Genomic DNA, 23,378 nt, shown 5'->3' on the forward strand with positions numbered 1-23,378 from the left:
ACAAATATTTTATTAAATATACCAATTCTAGAGAAACTGGTATTAACTTATTATTATATTCTTACATTCTAATACGAACACCAAAGAAAAATTACCGTAATATGGCATTAAAATCATAAATAACGATTTATAATTATTCATAAAGAGATCAAATTACATTTTTTATATAGAAAATTAGTTTGTGTAATTTATTTATTATCTTATTGCAGATTAAAAAAAAGTAATGTTTTAGCTTAAAGTTGAATTTATCGCAAATGTCAATTAAATTCTGGTAATTGGTTTTTGAAGATCAGCGCCATCTCTTGTTGGTTTCCTAAATCTATTATTATAATATTTTAAATATTAATTGCAAAAGTGTTCATGAAAATCAATTATTAATTATAAACATATTTTAATCTGAAAAAGGCTTGATATTTCCCTGCTTATACAGGCTTGATTTTTGAATTATCAATAACAGACAAGTGGCGCCATCTATTACCGAGTTTCTGAAACTATTATAATTCGTTATTTTCGTCACTCGTTGATGTTTCGAATTCGTATCTTCTTTTTCTTTTGGGTCAACAAAACGTGTCTTCATTACGTAGTGGACATCGCGGACCTGGAATTTAGAATAATTAATATTAATAAACAATCAAAAATGTCAAGGTAAAAAGATTTGAAATTAAAACCTGAGACATTTTAATATTTCATAAACTATTTTTTTTTTAGTTTTATTCTAGAGAGATTTATAACCATTTATAAACGGAATAATAAGTTCGTTTTAAGAACGATAATAAAGTTACAAAGTAAAGTAAATAAAGCCTGTTTTTTTATATTACTAGCTGTCGCCCGCGATTCCGTCCACGCGGGTGTAAAAAAAACCATAGGTCGCAGCGTAATGTTATATAGCATGAAGTCTTCCTTTATAAATGGACAATCCAACAAAAAAAGAAATCGGACCAGTAGTTTCTAAGATTAGCGCATTTAAACAAACAAACTTCTACGCTTTATAATATTAGTATAAATTTCAGCGAGATCCGTTGAGCCGTCCCGGTGATACCTTGTAAAAAACAAACATCCATCCATCTAAACATTCGCATTTATAATACTAGTAAAATTAATCTATTTATCTATACATTTGTATATATATTTGGAACAATATCTATGACTTTATCTATTCTAAAGAATTGTTATCCTAAAAAAAAAACAAATAAATTTCAAACCTAATTTATATTACGGTTTTGTGAGGCGTGTCCTAAGGTCAGTCGACCAGTCAAAGTGGGACATATATTTTTAAAAGATAAAATCTCGTCCACTCGCAAAGTTGAACTGGGTCGTTTGAAAATTAGATGGACGTCTATCACACAGTTAAATTAAATTATTGTTATTTTATTTACGAACAGACAAGTTACTCTATTGGTAAAGATGTCATTCAAGATGATGTATATTTAATATAAGAAGAAGCAAAAAACAAGGGATTATTTGATGTCAAAAAATATCTTTTTTGACTATTAATATACGTAAGTATAACAAAATTATAAGAAGTAAGAAAGGAATGTGAAATAAAAAAAGGTTCCATTCTTTAGCAACCCTAAAATTTTCCTTAAAAAATCTAATAAAACCTTATTTCTTACAAATATTATAAATGCGAATGTTTAGATGAATGTTTGTTTGAAGGTATTCGGAACGGCTTAACGTATCTTGATGAAATTTGGCATAGATGTAGAATATAGTCTGGTAGAACACATAGACTACTTAGTAAGTTTTTTTTTATCCACGCCGACGGAGTCGCTGGCGACAGCTAGTTTATAATTTTATTCGCATTTCTGTTATAACATTAATTCTGTTAAGCGTGTGAATCGTAACGCATTTAATATTTAACAGTTTTAGGACATATTAATTGATTTACGTTACATTACGGTGTGATAGGCGGCCGGGTTATCCTACATAACGGTTTGTTCGAGTTCCTTTTTCGGACTGTGGGATCTTACTATCTGGTTGGACTGATTTGTAGTCATCGTGGTTAGATCTGGGGCTTTGATGTAACATAAATAAGTTTATATTTTGATTTTAAGAACATTATATTGAATACTAGGTGTCGCCCGCGACTCCGTCCGCGTGGTAAAAAAAAATTAGTAGTCTATGTGTTCTTCCAGACTATGTTCTATATGTATGCCAAATTTCATCGAGATCCGGTCAGTTGTTCTAGAGATAACTTCAAACAAACATCCATCTATACATTCGCACGCAAGAGCTTGTCTTACTAATATTATAAATGGAAATATATCGATGGATGGATGGATAGATGTTTGTTAGAAGGTATCTCCAAAACGGCTGCATGGATTAATCTGATATTTGGTATACATATAGAACATAGTCTGGAAGAACACATAGACTACTTATTAAGTTTTTTTTTTAATTCCGCGCGGACGAAATCGCAGGCGACATCACCCTTTATAAAAAAAACTTTTCCTCGACTATTTCATATTCAATTAAATGTTATTGTACTTCACGCCGGTTTTTTTAAGCTCCTTTTACGTCGTCGGCCATAATTCTAAGGTGCCTGTTCTATACATTATTCAACCATTATTTATAGACGCGACAACGAACTGGACTGGAAAGAAAAAAAAACTGGATATCAAGATTCTTTGTATATTTAACGATGAATAGGAAAATAGTGTTTTTATTTATGAATGTCAGATTTATCGCGGGATTTAAAGGTAAGAGAATCATTCCGTGTGTACCTCTCTACTGTTTATTAAAGGTATCTACCGCGTATGTAATTTTTAACTAATTCTAGCTGTCTATGGAAGTTGTTTCGTTATTTTAGCGACATCAAACCTTTTGGTAGTTTGCAACATACTAAACATATTGTTAGGAAGAAAATTCGACATTGTGCCGGTGTACTGGCCCAACACTAGCTTGACTAAAATGTCGACGTTTATGTCTCCTCACTAATCAAACTGACAATTGTCTTTGTAGTGAAACCCAAAGGATTCTAACTAATAATGTCTATAAATATGAATGAAATTGCAATGTCTATAGAAAATATAGAAAAAATATTCACATTTCGTAAACTTATATATTTGTGTTGCTGATAAAACAAACCAAATTTTTTGTCTGTCTCTCCGCTTGTCTGTCTGTCTGTGATTCACGCGGGCATATTATAAGATACTTCTTTTTAAATCTTCGCTGACGAAGACGCGGGCGACTGCTAGTATGCTATTTATTTTTATTTATGTTGTGACGTCATTATTAATAATGCTGGCTGAATACTCATCGCTGACCTTTCAATTGTTTAAACCATTAAAAAAAAATCGCTCAACTCTGATTAGTTTGGGTGCGGTTCGTGTCGTGTCTGATAAAGGCGAGGCATCGCAATTAGTCCCCAACGTAAATTATAATGAAACATGGAATCGCCCTTGATATTTTGCATGTTTATGATAATCCTGATTCATAAATCTATTTGTGTTTTAATATATTGAATACTAGCTGTCGCCCGCGTCTACCTCCGCGCGGAATTAAAAAACCTCATTAGTAGCCTATGTGTTCTTCTATAATACACTGTTCTACATCTATGCCAAGTTTCAGCGAGATTGCAGCCTTCTAAAAACATCCAAATACACATTTTATCTTATTAATATTATAAACGTGAGTGTGGATGGATGGATGTTTGGTTGAAAGTATATCCAGATATAAGAGCGTCGGTGGCTCAGGGGTCAAGCACTTGACTTGCAATCTGCAGGTCCTGGGTTCGAATCCCGCCATGTACCAATGTGTTTTTCCATTTCCAATGTACATGTACATTTATCCGACGTTCTTACGGTGAAGGAAAACATCGTGATGCAACCTGCATATGTCTGAGAAGAAATTCAAAGATATGTGTGAAGTCAACCAACCCGCACTAGGCCAGCGTGATTGACTATGGCCTAATCACCCTTAACTTAGGGTAGGCTCTGAGCCCCTCGGTGGGGATGTATAGTGAGCTGATGATGATGATATCCAGAAAAACGGATTATCACGTTTCAACGGATCACGGAACTTAGTCTGGAAGAACACATAGACTAATTAAGTTTTTTTAATTCCGCGCGAACGGAGATGCGGGCGACAGCTATAACACTAAGATGTAGCTATTCTAATAATAAAATTTAACGGTTGACTTTGAAATTGACAAATAACTCCATTTAAAGTAAATAATAAATGCCTCATCACTATAAAACTCACCATAAATGTATTTTTAATTACATTCTTGCGAGCTTAACGAATAATTCTAATTATTTTAATATGTAACCCATGAAGGTTGGACTTCTATTAATTAGACATGCAAATTGTAGCTAGAGTTAACTTTCTGCATCGCACTTGACAGAAGGAATGATAATTACTAAAGTAATTAACCGTACCCATTAATACTTTATTACATTGCGGTATTCAAAGTTTTTAAACGAATTTCAAAATGGCGTCCGCATCGTTATGTCAAGCGAAATGGCGTCCAATAACAGTATGGCTGATTGGTTATTATTATTGTCTTAATTTTAAACGTATTCGCCTTTTATTATTTTTTAATTAAATTGGAATATTTTTTTTATAAAATTAATACGCGACTCCGTTCGCGTGAAATTAAAAAAAATGTCCTATGTGTTCTTCGAGATTATGTTCTACATCTGTGTCAAATTTCATCACGAACCGTTGAGCAGTTCCGAAGATTTTTTTATAATATTTGTTTTAATTTAAATCATATAAAAGATATCGCGTTTTTATTCATAAGAGAAAAAAAAACTCCACAAAACATCCTGGAGCCGGTTTGTTAATAATATATTCTAGGTCTAAAGTTAGACAATTAACGCAATAGATGCTTTAGTATTTCTTCATCAAATGCCTCGTATGACATATCACGACATGAACAAAATGCCGGCGACGCACTCGACTGTGCAACTGAATAAAACTATACATCATAGTAAAGTAAAAGTTAACAGCATAAAGTCTAATTAATTGTTAATTATTAGTACCTAAGTAAACTTCATGAAGCTTATTTTACTGCTGCTATGCAAGGAAGATTGAGAATGACAACCACTCTAAAGCTGTTAGGCCATAGGATTATGTAGAAGGAATAAGAATATATCCCCAAGGTTCTTTGAGATTTCAAGAACTTTTAAAAATAAAAAGTTGTGGACAAAAATGGATCGGAATTGAAACCCATTGTAAGAAAATTTTAGGTCTTAAGTGATTGAAGATATTAGCAAAATACTCCCCAATTAAATATAAAGCGGGGAACAAAATTGAATACCAAAATTAACGATCTTACCGTGGGTTTCTGAATCCACCAGTATAAAACTTATTGCTATAACTGTGTTGTTAAATTTAATGACAGGGACAAAGATTTTATACAGAGAATTAGTTGTCAGAAACCCAAGATTAGTATAGTTAATGTGAAAGTTAGAAACTTACCAAATGATTTAAAGATACAACGTGGGCACCCTCTTCTGAGCTCCTAGAGACAATTTATTTCCAAGTTTCTTGTAGTTTTCATTTTTACTCCTACATTTTGGTTTATCGTTCGTTTCAACCGGACAACCTTTGAGTTCCCAAACAAGATTTGTTAAGGACTTAGGCCTACTTAGTTTTCTACATCGTTTTTCTGGCAATTTAGGTCCATTCCCTGAATCCCCTGATGTCCTTCCACCTGAGTGACTCGAATCTAATGTACCATCAAGTTCCATCGCTTGGTGAATGTTTGAAAGACTCTTGTATCTTATATTGAAAATAGGGGAATCCCCTTTAGTTAAAGGTCTTATTGGACTAGTTACAGGACTAGGTGTCTCCTTGGTTGGGGAATGACTTTTCTGACTGAACACCATTCGGCTTTTTGTGTTGCTTACGCCGTTCTTAATGTACAATTTAGGAAGATTGTTAGGAGCCGGTGCTATTGAACATTTCTCTTTATAAACTGTTATTGGTGTTTCTTTCGGTGTGATTGCGGTTTTGCGAGTTCGTTTCTCCGCCTTTTGTATGTTGAGGGGTTTCTTCGTTGGTATTGTTTCTATTGGTGGAGGTTCTGGTTTGATTTCTGTGATTAATGGCATATGAATTGGAGTGACGGCTGGAGATGCAGGTGCTGACTCGTGTCTTGTTGGTTCATTTGAATATGATGCTTTTATATTTTTCGGCAGAGGTGCAAATCCTCTAACATAGTCGTATATTTGATCTATTTCGTCTATGTATTCATCGGGAATGCTATTTTCATCTCTATGGCTACTGTATATGTGATTGTGACGTGCCATATGTTTATGTTGGTTAGCGTTATCAGATGACATACTTCGCCTTAAGAAGTAACCGGTTTTTATTAATGGTGGTGCATGTAACGGAGCGTTCAGAAGTCTTTTAGGATCACCTAATTTACCATCTAATACGTGTATACGATCGACTACTTCTACAAGCAAACGGTTGCATTTCTCAACCAGTCTCGAGAACTCCATAAAGTTTTTAATGTGCTCCTCATTTTTGCATCTTAACATTTTCAAAGGTGCTGCAAGAGGTAGAGCGACTAACGCGTTTCCTTCCTTTTGTAATGGCAATGCGAATACGTGATCCTCTTCGAAGAAAGATAGAAGTCTTAGTTCTGGAACGAAGTGACTGGCGCTCTTCAAACCTCTCGGCGGTGTTCCGTGTACTAATCTCACGGTTATCGGCAGTCGTTTAGTTAGTAGTGTCTTGGCCGTGTGCACTCCACTGATATTTTCCTCTTTGGCGACAGCAGAGAATTTTCCTCTCTGATCCAAACTTAGCAATATCATATCACCTTTCGTATCCGTACACTTTAAATATCTGCTTTTCCCTAAGAATGTTTCACCTCTCGGCATAATAACTTCACCAGCGGGTAAATTTCTGGCACCGTCAGCTGTTACGTTACCATCTAGATCTATCTTTGCACAAATGACTCTTACTGGCTCTCGTACAAGGCATCCGTCTTCTAGTTTCCTTCTTGCTAGCTCACTCACAGACTCAATACATCTGACGGCTCTTCCTTCCTCACTTAGTAGCTCAAAGTAGCCTTTATATGTCTCTGGTATAGCAAGTCTTGGACCGACACTAACCATTCTTCTTCCCTCTTTCAGTTTGATGGCTTGTGCGATAATCTTCTTTCTCTTTCCCGCGGACACGAGTAGAGCCATGCTCTGAAGTCCAGGACTGGGTAAAGTAGGTACCCCGAGTCCTCCATACTGGCCTTTAATGATTTTTGCTACGTTGGGTAATCGGTTCTTGACGACGAATTCTCTTAGGTAATGCCCCTCGTCTGCCCAGCGAGATGCTGCGACCACGACTTGCCCGTCCGTGGCTGCCATCGTGGGTAAGTCACATCTGAAACAAAGGAAATTCGCATATTAGTCACGTCGAATGATTTTTAGTCAAAAATTGCGTATGGACTTATGAGTAAGGAATGATTCGTTTAATTTTAGGACCAAATAAGCTTAGTAACAAGTTTATAACAACCAGAAATATATGCTACTTTGATTTCATTTATATAGAATGCAAATTTTTTGCCATATTTTGTAATATTTGATCTTGAAAAATGTTAAATTTGTACGTATTATTCCACATTTGTGATTGTAAGCGATAAAATCTAGATATTTAAAATTCCAAAGCAAGGAAGTCACAGTAAACTAACCGGTTGGAAAAATGTCGAATCTTATAATGATGGTTACGAGATTTTTCTGTGATTTGAATAAAAATAATTAAAAGATTGATATAGATAATTTATACCATCAAACAGATCAATTTGAATACGTCAATATAATCTGGTATTCACAAGATATCGACTAGTTTCTCATCTTACTAATATTATAAATACGAATGTTATAGGTGAATGGATGGATGTTTGTTTGAAAGTATCTTCAGAACGGCTGCATGGATCTCGCTGAAATTTGATATAGATGTAGAATATAGTCTGGTAGAACACATAGGCTACTAGTTATTATTTTTTTATACCGCGCGGACGGAGACGCGCGCAACAGCTAGTCTTATTCTTATTAATATTATAAATAGGAATGTTTGGATGGATGTTTGTTTGAAATTATCTACAGAACAGCTGAACGGATCTCGATGAAATTTGGCACTTATACAGAACATAGTATTGAAAAATACATAGTCACCCCTAGTTTAGGGTAGGCTTCAAGCCCCTAAGAGGGGACGTATGAGCTAATGATGATAATGACGAGAAACAAATGAGTGCGAATACAAAATGGAACACAATTAACGTTTGATAGTGTTCACGTATTGAGGTAAATTCATGAATTTGTTAACAGTCCGTTAAAAAAGCGATTAAGATTTAAATCAGACGAAAAACAAAGAGTTCAAACTGCGGTACATTGTGATCATAACAGTAAATTTGTAGGAAACATAGCAGAGTGACCATAATATTTGTTGTTCAGACCAATAAATTACTATAGTAAGAGTCTGTTACATGTCTGAGCTGACATGACTGCTAAAAGCATTGATAAAGTTGTATTCATACGCTTGGAGATTTAGCTTTTATATTATTGGTGTCATCATCATCATTAAGATTAGAATAATTTTGGATATAGATCAAGGAAAACATCGTGATGCTGCACATATCTGCGAATAAATTCATAGACATGTGTGAAGTCAACCCGCACTGGGCCTGTGGTTGACTATGTCATAGTCACTTCTAAATCGGGTAGGCTCAGAGTCCCTCAGTGGAGACGTATAGTGAGCTGATAATTATGTATACAGACTTTAGGGGATTGATTTTAGTGGTCGTAGTAATTCCACTAGAAACATATAGTTCAGTAAAGTTGTTGGCGCGTAACGCGGTATTACATCAATTAACTGCTATTGTTTGTGTACGTTGACCTTAACATTGCTGTATCAGGGTAGCCATTTCTTAGTCCATTTTTTTGGGATACATTCAGCATTTTTTTCCTATTACATTGCATCTTAGTTAAATTATTTAAATTTGGGTTTTTACTTTTCGAATTAAATTGCTGTTATTAAAAAAAAAACAGTAACCATATTAATTTAGTAATTTAAATATAGTAGAGCATTGTTAATTATTTTTAACTTGGTAATTTTTTTCAAATGTGTTTTAAAACGTAACTATATTTTATTAAATTTAAGGTTTCGGAATAACTAAACAAATACTTCTACTCGTGATATTTTATGGCCCTTAATATTTGTTTTTTTTATTTTCAAATATGTCGAGGTTTTGTTTTAATAAAAAAAATTATCTTCCTCGGTGTTTTTTTATGATTTTTGATTTAGGAATATCCTATTCACGTATAAAATATGGTCACAGTATAATGAAGTTACGATACAGTTTGTTTTATACGGAAAATGAGTTGCATAAGTTGGCCGAGACGAAGGTCGTTCACATATGAGGATTTGTGTAGACCGTGTGTCGACCCCTTAAACTTTACACCATGCGAAAGTGATATTCGAAATACCGTTTTATACCTGCATTGAGGTTAGAAAATTAATGTTTAATTTCTCAATAAATTTTATGAAAAAATGTGTTACTTTGATGTTTTTTTTTTACGTTTAAATTGAGTATTATCGTTCAGTTAATGCAGGGTTCTGTATTACATTTAGATGTAAGTTTTATCTATACTAGTATTATAAAGAGGAAAGATTTTTTGTTTGTTTGCATTGTCACTGTTGAGAAGCTACAGTATCTCCAGGTGACATAGACTATATCACTAGATATTTTTTTAATTCCGCGCAAATGAAGTCGCTTACAATTGCTAGTACCTAATACAAGTTTTATAAGTGTAAACGAAAAGATTACAATCCATCAAGATCAATTATAACGGCCTATCTAAAGATATTGAAACTCTTTAATAATTATTATAGGTTACTCTAAAAACATAAATACTTGATCTATATGTAAACTTATTTTTTATCTTATTTTATCTTAATTTACGAATTAATTATCTCACTTCTTACTAATATTATAATATAAATGCGAATGTTTTGATGGATGTATGTTTGTTTGAAGATATCTCCAGAAAGGCTGAACGGATCATGATGAAATTTTGCATAGATATAGAACATAGCCTGGAAGAACATATATGCTATTTATTTAGTTTATTTTTCATTCCGCGCGGACGTAGTCGCGGGCGATAGCCAGTACATCATAAAGATTTGCTTTTATTAAGTTTAATCCCAAGTCCATCGATTAACTGTTATTTCGAAGTAATATTATCAAAGAATATCAAATCTAAACTGAACGGAATCATCTTGTATTTGCGTCACGATAATTTGTGAAATATATATTTTTTTTAATACTTCTGCCGACTGTACATCACGATTCTATCGCACGATTAAGTCTATTGTGCTTGTTGAGATAATATTGCGTCTAACTGTACTCGTTCGGTTTGTAGACAAATAAGGAGGGTCGTGTTGGGCCATAGAATCAGTGAGTAATTTATTAAAAAATTATTATGATTATTATTATGATGAACCGCGCCAAATACGAGGTCTGTGGTCTCTGCCTATCCCTTTGGGTTACATGCGTTATGTTGTTATATTACGATGAATGTACACCTGTATTATAACATATTGAGATATGATTTTATCAGATTTGTTTTACAGATATGTTTTTATCAAATGTTTCGATACTGCTACGGCTATGGAAGTTAAATTTCTTTAGGCGCATGAGAGAATGAGAGGGTAATGATGCCACGAAATAGTCGCGTACACCGAGACAGTTATCGCACAGGATAATTCCTAATAAGCCATGAAATTCATCAACTCCTTGACCTTAAACCACTCACGTGGAATCAGGACTAAAAGTTTTATAAACCGTGAAGTGTTGGCTCAATTTTTACAGCCGTTTGCCTTTCGTCAACCATACTTACGCATTATATTTAATTCACCTGAAAATAAACCTATCTTCATATCAAGATTCAAATAAGATGATTTAAACAAATTTCAATATAAATCAGATTTAAAAATAAAATAAAATAAAATATTATAAGCTTATAAAAACGCTTATTTAATGGCCGTAACAAACGAGTTGCGTTTGATAGACCGCTACGTCGGTTTCCCATGATACTTACACCAGTTGATTTGTCCTGCGCCAACCTAATCAGGAATTGTTATGTTTATGACAAGCATTACTATTATGGGAACGACTTTTTTCCATAGCTTTAAAAATGAACTTTATTATACATTGTGATGTAGTCTTCTAACCAATAAAGACACTTGGTAATCGATGTTAATTTCTATACTAAACTAAAGTACACATTAGGTTTGTATTAAGAATAATTTAGTAATAGTTAAAAGGTTAAATTATCGTCGAGAATTAAATATTAGTGTTTAGATGCATGGATGGATGTTTCTTATGTTAGGAAGAAAATCTGGAAATGAGTCAGTGTATTGACTCAACACTAGCTTTACTAAAATGTCAACGTTTGTGTACCATTCATTCCGACACTAGACTTTGTAACGAAAGCACGTCATTCGCGCCACAGGATTGTTATTAATTAATGTCTAAAACTTCGAAGGTACCTTCAAAACGGCTGCATGTATCTCGCAGAAATTTATCATAGATGTAGAACGCATGGAAGAACACATAGTCTAATTATGTTTTTTACGTTTTAATTATTATATAAAGAGACAATGAAGGCGGTTAATTGTATCAAAAAAAAAAATCCGTCCCTTAAATGAGATTCTGGCGCCTACAGCGTCGCCTTATGCTTGACGCCCAGCTAGGTTAGCCCACCTTTCCCTACCCTAACGCCGCTACTGCGTTCGTTGTCTCCGCCCTACATGCTATAGTTTAACAATTAGGTGGCCAATTGTTTAAAACTAGGGCATCTTTAACCGGTCCTGTTACAATTGACAATTGAACTCTGTTACCATTTACGAATTAAGTAAACACTTAGAGAAAACACGGCGTGAATAATCATCAATGCCGGTCCGGATTTCACGGCAGTAATTCTAACGAAATACAACGAACTGGGAATTTGAACTTTAAGTATTAGTGTTAGAGTTCACTTTGGAATGATTTGTTAATATTTTTTTTTATCGTCTAACGGTAATTTTTACATAACACAGTATCATTAATTGTGTTGTATGGTAAGAGAGGTGTGGATACAATGGTACGGAACTGTTTTTTTTTTGTAGTAGAGAAAGCAGTCTGAATGTTTCCATTGTACTTTAAAATGTAGAGTTACAAATAGACAAGATGCGACAGAAAGAGCAGACAGTATTCATCCTCTTTGTTAAATAGTGGAAGGTTGAAATGAATAATGGTGAGTTTGACGGAATAAGGGAATTGGTATGGGAAATATTGTCTTTCTGTGTGTCACCTTTACGTCGGTTAATAGTAGGCAACGCATTTGAAATTAACACAAGTCTAGAGCTTAGTTGGAATGGTAAAATATTAGTATATTTACAAAAAAAGTCTGCTAATATTTCTAAAAAAAAAGTGCATAAATAAGTATTATTTGTTTTTTATCGTAGTTTAATACGAGCACACTTATGTTTGTACAATCACTTCCATTTAATTTATATCCGTGTATCACTCCCTCCGCGGTTGAACCGTTTGTGCACGGTTGGAGCGGAAAATAAAATTTTCAGGATGGGAAAAATATGTTCCGTGTTATCAAGTATTATTTCTAGCGTGACATTAGTGAGTGAGGTTAGTAAGGGCGATTTTATGCGGCCGCTTGTTCGTTTGCCACCTAAAAAGGCAAGACCAGGACAACACCAAATGTAAATCCGTTATCTCTGCCCATATGTTTTGTTTACGTGACTAATTATGTTTAAAACCGTTTAGTAATACAGTATTGATTTTGGTTTTCGTTTAGTGTACCGATTAATTTGCATAATTGTATCCCGCAGTGACGTGTGGGTCCGCGTACCGGCGCGGCGGACAGGTCCGCACCGTTACCTGACGACCAGCGTTCGGGGATTTATAACCAGACTATTACACTTGAAGCCATAAAAAATAAGATAACATTTTTTTAATATTTACATTGGTAAGTAGATTTGGATGTTATGTGACAATTGGAATTTTAATAATATCATAAATGCGAATGTTTGGATGGATGTTTGTTAGAATGTATCTCCAAAAAAGCTAAACGAATCTCGCTGAAATTTGGCACAGATGTAGAACATATCCTGGAAGAACACATAGACTACTTATTTAGTTTTTTTTTAGCGGACAGAAAAAGTTCACATATTTTTTTAATTAATATATTAACAAGCTACTTTTTTTGTACTTAAGTGTAAGTTATGCAAGTGTTTTTGCAGTACATCGGGTGAATGTCCTGCTGGGGTACGGACCTAATTCAAAAGCAATTGATTGAGACGGCCTCTCAACTGACAGGTTCGTGGCCTGACGGTCACTGGACTCAGGGTTTCTTGTGCTTTTAGTACTACGCGGTAATTACTTTTAGAATGACTTATTTTTTAAATAATTTGGTTTAAATTTAACAGATTTAAGGATTAAAAAGTTATGAAAACTAATCTATCAAAGTCAATAGCCTAATGGTTAAGGGTACGGATTTCCTATCACGAGTTCGGGGGTTCGAATCCCGCCATTCGAATATTGTCGTAAACCATATACTAGCACAAGCTTACAGCTTATTTGGAATGGTTAAAGAAATATTGGTAAATTTACACAAAATACCAGCTAATATTTTTATATATAAAAAAAGTATCATTGTTTAAAGAGTTGTTTTGTACTCTCAAGCTAATAGCTAAAATCATTAACTTTTTAAATTCTGAAAGGAGAAACAATACTATCCGTGGGCTTCTGAGCTCTGATATTGACAAAACGGAGATAACAATGTTTTAAACGGAGATTTTGGTTTCAGAAATCCACGATTAATCGATTATCCTTTACCAATATTCAAACAGATTTGTTAACTTTAATTTCATTTAGGAATCGAACTAAAATTGTTTTCGAAAATATGCTATCGTTTAGTAAAACTTTTATAAAATATTAGGTTTGATGAGACGATAATTTTGCAACAAAGTATTCAAAAATAAGTCTTTATAAAATTACAAATAAAACCTTTTTTCTGTCTTAATTTTTTCTTAATATTTATTAACGTCATTCTTTATTTTTTTTTATAATTATTTCGTAAAAAGATACAAGGTAATGAACGAGTGTATCTTGTTTAGACTTGTTTTCGCTCGATGCAACTTTTCCCGCCAATTTCCGGGAACAACATCTGCTCGATTGCACTGTTTTTTTACTTACACTCGATGGATTTCAAACCAGTTTTATAGTAGGTTTCCATTGTCGAAATATAACGAAGATAAATACAAAATCATATAGTTATCTTTTTTGATATTAAAAGGCGACTAGTAGGCTGTTATCATTAAGTTTGACTTAACCCAGTCAGATAACTGTCGGTCTACAGTTTAGTTTAAGTTGCTTAAAACATTATGACTAACCTGTATTAGGAAGAAAATCCGAAAATGAGCCAGTGTATTGACTCAACACTAAAATCTCGACGTTTATGTCCCCTCGCTATTCATTCTGACACTGGACTTTGTAACGAAAGCACGTCATTCGCGCCAAAGGATTCTAACTAATAATGTCTAAAACTATAGGTCGTCCGTGACTACGTCCCCCTAGAATTAAAAAAACCAAATAAGTGGCCTATGTGTCCAGACTATGTTCTACATCTATGCCAATTTCAGTGAGATCCATGCAGCCGTTGTGAAGATACCTTCCAACAAACATCAATCTAAACATTCGCATTTATAATATTAGTAAGATACATATAAGTAAGCGTAATAAAGGATGTCAGTTACTTGACAAGTTGTCAAATCGAATTAAGATGAAATATTTTTTTTGCAATTTATGTACTCCTAGGAAACAGGTTTAAAGAATTTACACATTTCTAGCTAATACCTGGATATCGTAACATCCAGGATCCACAGTTTATCCCAACGATAATAAACATTCATTCGACCCTACCGAAGTAATCTTGAATCTAAAAAAAAGATATAAAAAAAGTCAAAACGTTTAGCGCTGCGAAGCACGCTATCTGGATGTTGCTGTTTTAAAACGTAATTCCTTCCTGGATCGAGCATTTGGGTATTGGTACAAGGACAAAAGAAAATATAATAATATACATTTTTTTAAATAACGGTGACAAACAAGTACGTGGCTAGTTGATTTCGTTAAAGTCAATTAACTCGTAGGAACCTGCAGCAATTTAAAACATAGATGCAAAAAGACTAATGGACAGAAAAGGGGACGTACAGAAAGTGGTTACGTCGCTTTCCCTGCCAAACACATTTCTCCTTCCCATCCTTCCCTTAAAGAAATAATTGCAAAGGGAAGATAACTAGAATTTGGTGTCCCTAACACACAGATAAGGCGAGAAATTATTTCAAGTCTCTGTGTCATATTTTTCATCTTAAAAAAATAAATTGAGTAAAACAATAAGCCCGTATCAGGTACGTATTAATCTAAAGTCTAGCTTTAATGCATCCGGTGTTGCGTTATAATTCCATTGTTTTTAGTTCCGTATTTTTTTATTCGAAACGCTCATCGTTCCGCTTATGAATTACACCATACGTCGTACTGGGAATTGATTGAGATGAGGGTCTAATTTAACGTTAACTAGCATTTAACGGGTCTCCATTTTAATAGGTGCGGGCTTCGGACGTGTGAATTATTTCGTCGTATAGTATCAAGATTTTGTGATCCAATACAAGAGTTTTGTTTTGTTTTTATGTGCGTAGGTGTGTCTATATTTATGTCTAATCTATTCAACTAATAGCTGTTTCGACTCCGTCCAAGCGGAACTAAAAAATTAATTAGTAGCCTATCTGTTTTTCCAGGCTTTGTTCAACATCTATGCCAAATTTCAGCTTTATCTATTCAGCCGTTTTGAATATCTTCAAACAAACATCCATCATAACTTTATTAGTAAGATGGTTGTTATGCTGTTGTATTAAAAAATTATTTTTAATTCAAATTAAGATGTTACTTAAATAGAACTTTTAGTTATTTTTTGCCTGACTTACTATGAACTTACTCATAACCATTATGGGTACGGATTTTCGATTACTAGCTCGGGGGTTCGAATCCCATCATTCGACTATTGTCGTAAACCATATTCTAGCAGAGTCATTCCCAAAGTGGGCGATAACGCCCCCTTGTGGGCACTGCAATTCTCAAGTTGCGGGTTATAGTAATAGTTTCGTTTAGAATTCTCCGTTAATATACATATATAGGTCACTATAATTAATTAATTTAATTTGAAGTTATACTGGTTTTTGAATATGTGAAAATATGGGGGCGCTCAAAAAATACATTTTTTCTCAAAGTGGGCAGTAGACAAAATAAGTTTGGGAACCACTGTTCTAGCACATGCACTTAGTTGGAATGTTACAAGAAATAGTATAATAAATTTAAAAAATATTTTAATTAAAAGAAAATTATCTGTCTGTTTGTCACTCTGTAACCTAATTGGTTTCACAAATTTGAAGTTTGGGATATTATTTTTAATGTCGTAGGGTTAGTTGTTAAGTCTGGGCCTAGCTAATTGTCATCAATTTCTATTTTTGTAGACAACAGAACTACATGTGTCCTATAACTGTAGCAATTTAAGTATGTCATCTAATTGAGGTTACGTGACGTAAGCGTTAGTTTTTTAATACAAGCTTGTAACACAACAATAACTGTACGAGCGAGTTTACCGTTGCTTTGAATATATTTATCTATACTTCCGTTTATAATGTGGTCCAATCGATGCGATATACCACGTGACAATTTTGTTAAATTCTACTGATGTTACTAATATTATAAATGCGAATGTTTAATGTATGTTTGTTAGAAGGTATCTTCAAAACGGTTGCACAGATCTCTCTGAAATTTGGCATAGTTGGAAGAACACATAGGCTACTAATTTAGTTTCTACTAGTTACTAACGGAGTCACGGGCGACAGCTAGTTGTATATATTTAAAGACAAAGCTCAGAGTTGTTTATTCAGCCAGTCTTCAAAGCCTTCAATGTCGATGCAAACACGACTAAATCAACTAAAATAACGTAATACATTGTAAATAAACTGTGCTTGAATAGGATTCTTATGTGACAAGGTTGGTGAAAAAATGCTTGCCATTTTTGATAGATTTATATTAAAATTACGTAGGTACTGAATTTAACAATGGGTTTTTATCAACTAAAAATATTTATCTACATATTTTTATATGTTTGAATGTATGTCAATATGTCAAAAGTTTCATAATTTAAGATTTTAGTTCCTACTAGCTATTGCCCGAGACTCTGTCTGCGCGGAATTAAAAACAAACATAGTTAGCGTATGTGTTCTTCCAGGCTATGTTCTACATGTATGCCAAATTTCATCAAGATACTTTGATCCGTTCCAGAGATTCTTTCAAACAAACATCCATCCATCCATCCAAACATTTGCATTTAGAATATTAGTAAGAAGGTTAGTCAAATAGGACTATGTGCCATTTTATACTTCAATTTTAAAGAAGTATTTAACATCAGTACTTTTCGGTGGTACAGTCAAGACAAATTTTGCATCATTGTCACAATAAATTAATACATCCGATGCATGTGTACGCGACTGTACGGCCTTGCGAAGGCGCGGAGTAAAAGTTGCTTGACTTGATTAGAGTGCGTTCATTGAATTAAATTAAAGAATTAACTTAAAAATATTTACTTGTTACTAACAAAATTGAAACAAATAAATCCAAACATACCCAATGATACTCTGAAGGTCATCATCAGCTCACTATACGTACCCACAAAGGGTCTCAGCCTACCCCAAGTTAGGCACTCCTAGGCCATAGACAACTACGTTGGCCCAGTGTGGATTGACTTCACACATATCTTTGAATTTCTTCTAAGAAATATGCAGCATCACGATGTTTTCCTTCACCGTACGCACCCCAGTATTCAAAATACTACTCGAGAGGTACGGGTCCATTGGTACGCGTCGGACGCACCACAAGCACGTCCCGCAACGGATTTAAGTTTGCTGTGTATGATTTGGCATAGGGTTGCGTCTATCATCAGCGTCGTCTGCATCGAAAGATAGAAATCCTTTTAATCCAATGTACGCGTACCTTTATGGGTTACTTGTGTAAAGGTTGTTTACACCTGCAACTGTTTAGTCTGTTTTGGTTAATGATATCGTGATGTTTAATAATATAATGATAAAAGAATGAGGCCGCTTACAGCTTGAATGTAATCATTAATCCGTTACAAGGCAAATCAATAATTCAAATTGTGTCGAATCATTAATATCGAATTATAAGTAACATATGCGGTTATTTATTACTTCTATACACGCACAACTACTGTTATTATAAGTTATGTTTACTTGTATTAATAAGTTGTAGATAAAACTATTAAATACCTGTGCGAAGTGTCCCGGGGGCGTTACTAAGGTTAGGTTAGGAAGGGAAAGTGGATTTGACAAACGAGTAAGTATAGGTAGGGGAAATATTCTCTTTCTGTCTTTCCTCTGTCGATTAAAAGTAGGCAATCTGAATTGCTATTCGAATTCAGATAGCCGCTTGCAGATTTGCCATTTAATGATTAAAAAAAAGAATATCGTTCGAATTAAATCTAATCGAAATATTATTTTTTTGAATTTCGAATCGAATTATCGAATAGTCTGCGATTTCTGAAAGCCAGTAACATGGGGTTTTAGAAATTTGTATGCGCTTATACGTCCGTATGCTTTAGACCAGTGGTTCCCAAAGTTATTTTGTCTACTGCCCACTTTGAGAATAAATATTTTTAGCGCCCCCATATTAGAGTTTAAGCAATCTTTTAATTCATATTAGTTGATGTTCACAAGTTGTTGAGAGTCGAGAGCTCAAGCAGCCGTTGTCTAAGAGGCCTCCTAGCTAAATAAAATTACAAATCACCCCCCAGGCCTCTACACAACGACCATATTTTCTTTCTGGGTGTCTTACCGCCGCCCTTGAGACCTGCAGCGCCCACAAGGGGGCGTTATCGCTCACTTTGGGAAAGACTGCTTTAGACTATGAATACATACATTACATACTACAGTTATTAAAGTTTTGTGAATGTATATATGTTAAGAATATTAATGTAGCTGACTGTACAAGTTATTCTACGTATTAACTAGTGTTTGCATATTATCGTCACATAAAGTAGCAAAGACCACCCACGCTTAGAAAAATCTTTTTATTTTATATCTATAACGGAGACAATATGAGTATCCTTGTGAGGTGTGCTTACATTTTACGATCGTCGGACATTTTACGAAATTGCCAGTATACACGAACGATTTATGTTGCAGTAAAACTACGATAGGAATAAAATGAAGGGATAGTATTTGGAAGATTGTAGAGAAAATTATTGACACGAAAAGCAATTGGTTGCGATTGGAATAAAAAGAATCTACTAAAGTAGGAAGTTATCTATATATATAAAAGAAAGTAGTGTTTGTTATACTATTTATAACTCAAGAACGGCTTTACCGATATGGCTGAAAAATTTTCTTTTTTCGAATTTATACCTTGAAGAGCTGCTTTTTATTTAAGTTACTAATATTATGAATGCGAATGTTTAGATGGATGTGATTGTTTTTTTTTTATATATCCACGGGGATGGAGTCGCGGGCGACAGCTAGTTTCTATTATATTATTATAAATAAAGTCTTAGAATTAGAACCACGTGTTGATTTTTACTAAGCAGTGGGAACACGGATTAGTACGCATTTCAATTAATTGTTTGCAGCGAATGCCTTTTTATATGATTTTTTGTGAACTTAGCTAGTGTGTTAGAATACACATTAAAAATGTATACACCTCTGACAGGACTAAGCAAGAAGTTAATGCTGTTCTGCAATAAACCCTTTCCACTTTCCATTACAAGTTTTTTTTTAATAGAATTTATATTTTAAAATGCAACAAAGATTGTAAGAATTTATTTTTATTACCACATTGAAACATGGGTAGAGATATTGTTGAATAATTTGCCAATAGATATGGCGATATCTTCGATTATAGAGTAAAGGACTTGACAAAAAGCCTTTATTGTATCACTAATTTTGCCCATCATTCGCAAAGATAATCACATATGTGAACCAATCAACACGCGTGAGCACACAAACATACAAGATTAGAACTTATTGTTCGTATTTGGTTGTGAATACGTGCTTGACAGATCCTGTCTCTTAAAAATCAAAGGACAAATGGAAGGATGTTGTACTCGTACTATCTGTTCATGTATATCTTTTTAATGGTATTATATGTTATGTAAGATTCAATTTATATACCACATCCTTTTATACTATGTTATGTATGTGTAGTGTATTGAGTTTGATGAGATGTATGTACATTTTATTGATAACATACATCCTGTGTACCGTTTTCATTAAAAGCCAAAACATCTATGGCAAATTTCATCAAGATCCTTTGAGTCGTTCTAGAAATATATTATATTTAAAGGCAACCAATAAAAATAAGATTTTAACTTACAGAAGTGTGGTAGTTGCAGTCTGGTCGGACGGTGACGTGGCAATGAACGTGTTAATAACATCTATACATCCATCTATCTATCCATCCATACATACAACTATGTAAACTACTACTATTTCCTAAAGGGACTCCTTGTAATAATATATTTTAGTAAATTATTCGTTTTCAATATTTTATTTTATATCATAGATTTAAGACTATTCATCAGATTCTTTGTTAGTTTACTATGTAAACTATCGCATTTATAAAATTTTGTAAGATTTAACACCTAGTGAATCTGACATAGACGTCTGTAGTCGAGTTGTTTAACACTTGACCATCATCATCATCATAATCAGCCCAAATTTGTCCACTGCTGGACGTAGGCCTCCCCCATCGATTGCCACAATGCCCGGTCCTGTGCCGCCCGCATCCAGTGCACTCCCGCAACCTTGACCAGGACTTGACCAAACCGGACAGTAATCTAAAGCGTCCAGGTTCGATCTCCGCTATGTACCAATGTTTTTCATTTTTCTAATTTCATATGTACATCTATATGACGTTCTTTGGCGTTAACCCGCAAAGTGCCAGCGTGACTGTGTCCTAGTCACCCCTAAATTTTGTAGGCTCGGGGACTTTTAGTGGAGACGTATAATTATACGATGGTGAATCAGATATAATAATAAAAGTCTTAAAGACATTTTCAACCTTAAAACTTCTTACTTAATACCAATTAACATTACTTCAAGTAGGATGATTTGACTCTCTCTTCTAATAATCGAAGGTCAAATATTTGACCTTGATGTCATTTCATTATTAAACCCTGATTGGTTACGAAAAACTACTTATGTTATTTAATCCCGTCTTCACGAGTCAATTCACGTTTCGTAAACCTTTACGATATTAACACGTAGATTTCTATACTAGCTGTAGCCCGCCACTCCGTCCGCGCGGATTTAAAATACTTAATAAGTACCCTATGTTGTGTCTGGAAGACTATGTTCTATATGTGTGCCAAATTTCATCAAAATCCGTGGAGACGTTCAAACATCCATCCATCCATCTAAACATTCGCATTTATAATATTAGTAAGATAAAGTTTTCAAAGATATAAATAATAATAATAATTAATTGAATTTATTAGTCGCTAAATCTTACTAATATTATAAATGCGAATGTTTGGATGGATGGATATTTGTTGGAGGGTATCTCCAGAACGAACGAAATAATTTTTTTTCTCATTTCCACACAGACGGAGTTAAGTTCACAGCTAGTTGTTAAAATATTCGTTAAATATTGTTATAAATAAAAAGAAAACAGCCATACTACCCTAGTTAGTACCGAATAGTTTCACACATTTCGAGGTTCAGACAAGAGCGTCGGTGGCTCAGTGGTTAAGCATTTGACATGCAATCTGCAGGTCCTGGTTCGAATCCCGCCATGTTCCAAAGTGTTTTTCGATACTCCATTTACATATGTACATTTATCCGACGTTCTTACAGCGAAGGAAAACATCGTGATGCTGCACATATCTGAGAAGAAATTTAAAGATATGTGCAGTCAACTCGTACTGGGCCAGCGTGGTTGACTATGGCCTAGGCACCCCTAACTTCGGATATGCTCCGACCCACTCGGTGGGGACGTAAAGTGTTACTATTTGCGTATTTAAGTTTTGAATTTAATTAGATTATTCAGGATTATATGTAAAACATGATATAATGATGTGGATACCGTTAGAGTAAGATATAATAGGTAAGTATATGTCCCGAATGTAGGTAGAATGCATTTCGTAACACATAGCCGGGGTTTCACGAATAAGCCGATGTATTGACAAGGCTTTTGACCTAACCTTTGGTTGTGGTCCAAGGAATCTGCGGTTGCGATTTGTAATTACTTTACTAAGTACTATAAGGCATTTAGCGATTCAAAACTAAATGTATATTTTATTAATAGCGTAAATCAAAAACAACATAGTAAATAATTCGTCAAAATTAAGTAACAAGTTTTGAATATTGTATGGAAAACAATAATTTTTAATTCTGTCAAGTAATGGTTAAGTTCTGCTAGAAATATTCATAAAACGCTATTTTTTATTAAATGCTATTTGCTACAAATATCTTGCTAAACATTTTAACTCATATCACTTTTAAATTAGACCACACACCACAATCTGACCGTCCCGTTAATGAGATAGCCGGCGATACGGGTCGCGGGTCGCGGGGTGCGGCGTGCTGGGTGTGGGTCGCGGGGTCAGCTCTTGACTTTGCCTTCAATACGCCGATTGTAACTTTACCTATGTCCGACACCTAGTTGCCTGTACATTACTGTACAGCAATGAATTAAATTCGATTCTTAACTAGCGTTCGCCTGTGATGCCGCTTGCGAGGAATAAAAAAACTTACCTATGTTTGTCAATTTTCATCGAGATACGTAAAGCTTTTTAACTGATACTAACAAACATCCATCCATACTAAAAATCGCATTTATGATATTAGTAACATCTTTTAGAAGTCTTTAGTTATTTAGGTTATTCATAACTAATATGACCAGACGTCCCGTTTTGAATGGGACTGTCCCTTTTTATAGTTACGTGTCCTGCTGTCCCGGAAATTAATACTGGGACGTCAAATTGTCTCGTTTTTTAAACCGCGCGAAGTTCCGGTTATATGTATTTATATTTGTAACTTAAGCTAACTACTAATTTTAGCTATTTTTTTATTTGAAGAACATGAAAAAAGTTTCCTTTTTCATTGGGAAAAGTCCCGCTTTGGGACAAAATAATGGTCACGTTATTCATAACACCTGTTATAACAGAAGGGGGCACACGAGCAGCGGGAACACCGAGGTGTTCAATGACGCCCATGGACATCAGCAATACCAGAGGAAGCACAGATGCGTTGCCGGCCTTTGAGGTGGTGATAAGCTCGCTTCTTGAAGGTCCCTA

The 23,378-nt window shown here is 34.3% G+C and overlaps 1 protein-coding gene across 2 annotated transcripts in view; it reads right to left on the reverse strand.

The window, feature by feature from the left end:
• Positions 1–554: 554 nt before the first annotated feature.
• sano (CABIT domain-containing protein serrano) overlaps positions 555–23,378 on the reverse strand; it is a 90,190-nt gene continuing 67,366 nt past the window's right edge. For both annotated transcript variants that reach the window (XM_013313351.1, XM_013313349.1), the window contains 2 exons: positions 5,425–7,335; positions 555–598 (listed from right to left, as the gene is read on the reverse strand). In XM_013313351.1, the coding sequence (XP_013168805.1) occupies positions 5,433–7,319 (1,887 nt within the window). In that variant the 5' untranslated portion in view covers positions 7,320–7,335 and the 3' untranslated portion in view covers positions 555–598; positions 5,425–5,432. The remainder of the gene's footprint in view (positions 599–5,424; positions 7,336–23,378) is intronic.

This window comes from Papilio xuthus, unplaced genomic scaffold (assembly GCF_000836235.2).
Source record: "Papilio xuthus unplaced genomic scaffold, Pxut_1.1 DF827570.1, whole genome shotgun sequence".
Lineage (NCBI taxonomy): Eukaryota > Metazoa > Arthropoda > Insecta > Lepidoptera > Papilionidae > Papilio > Papilio xuthus.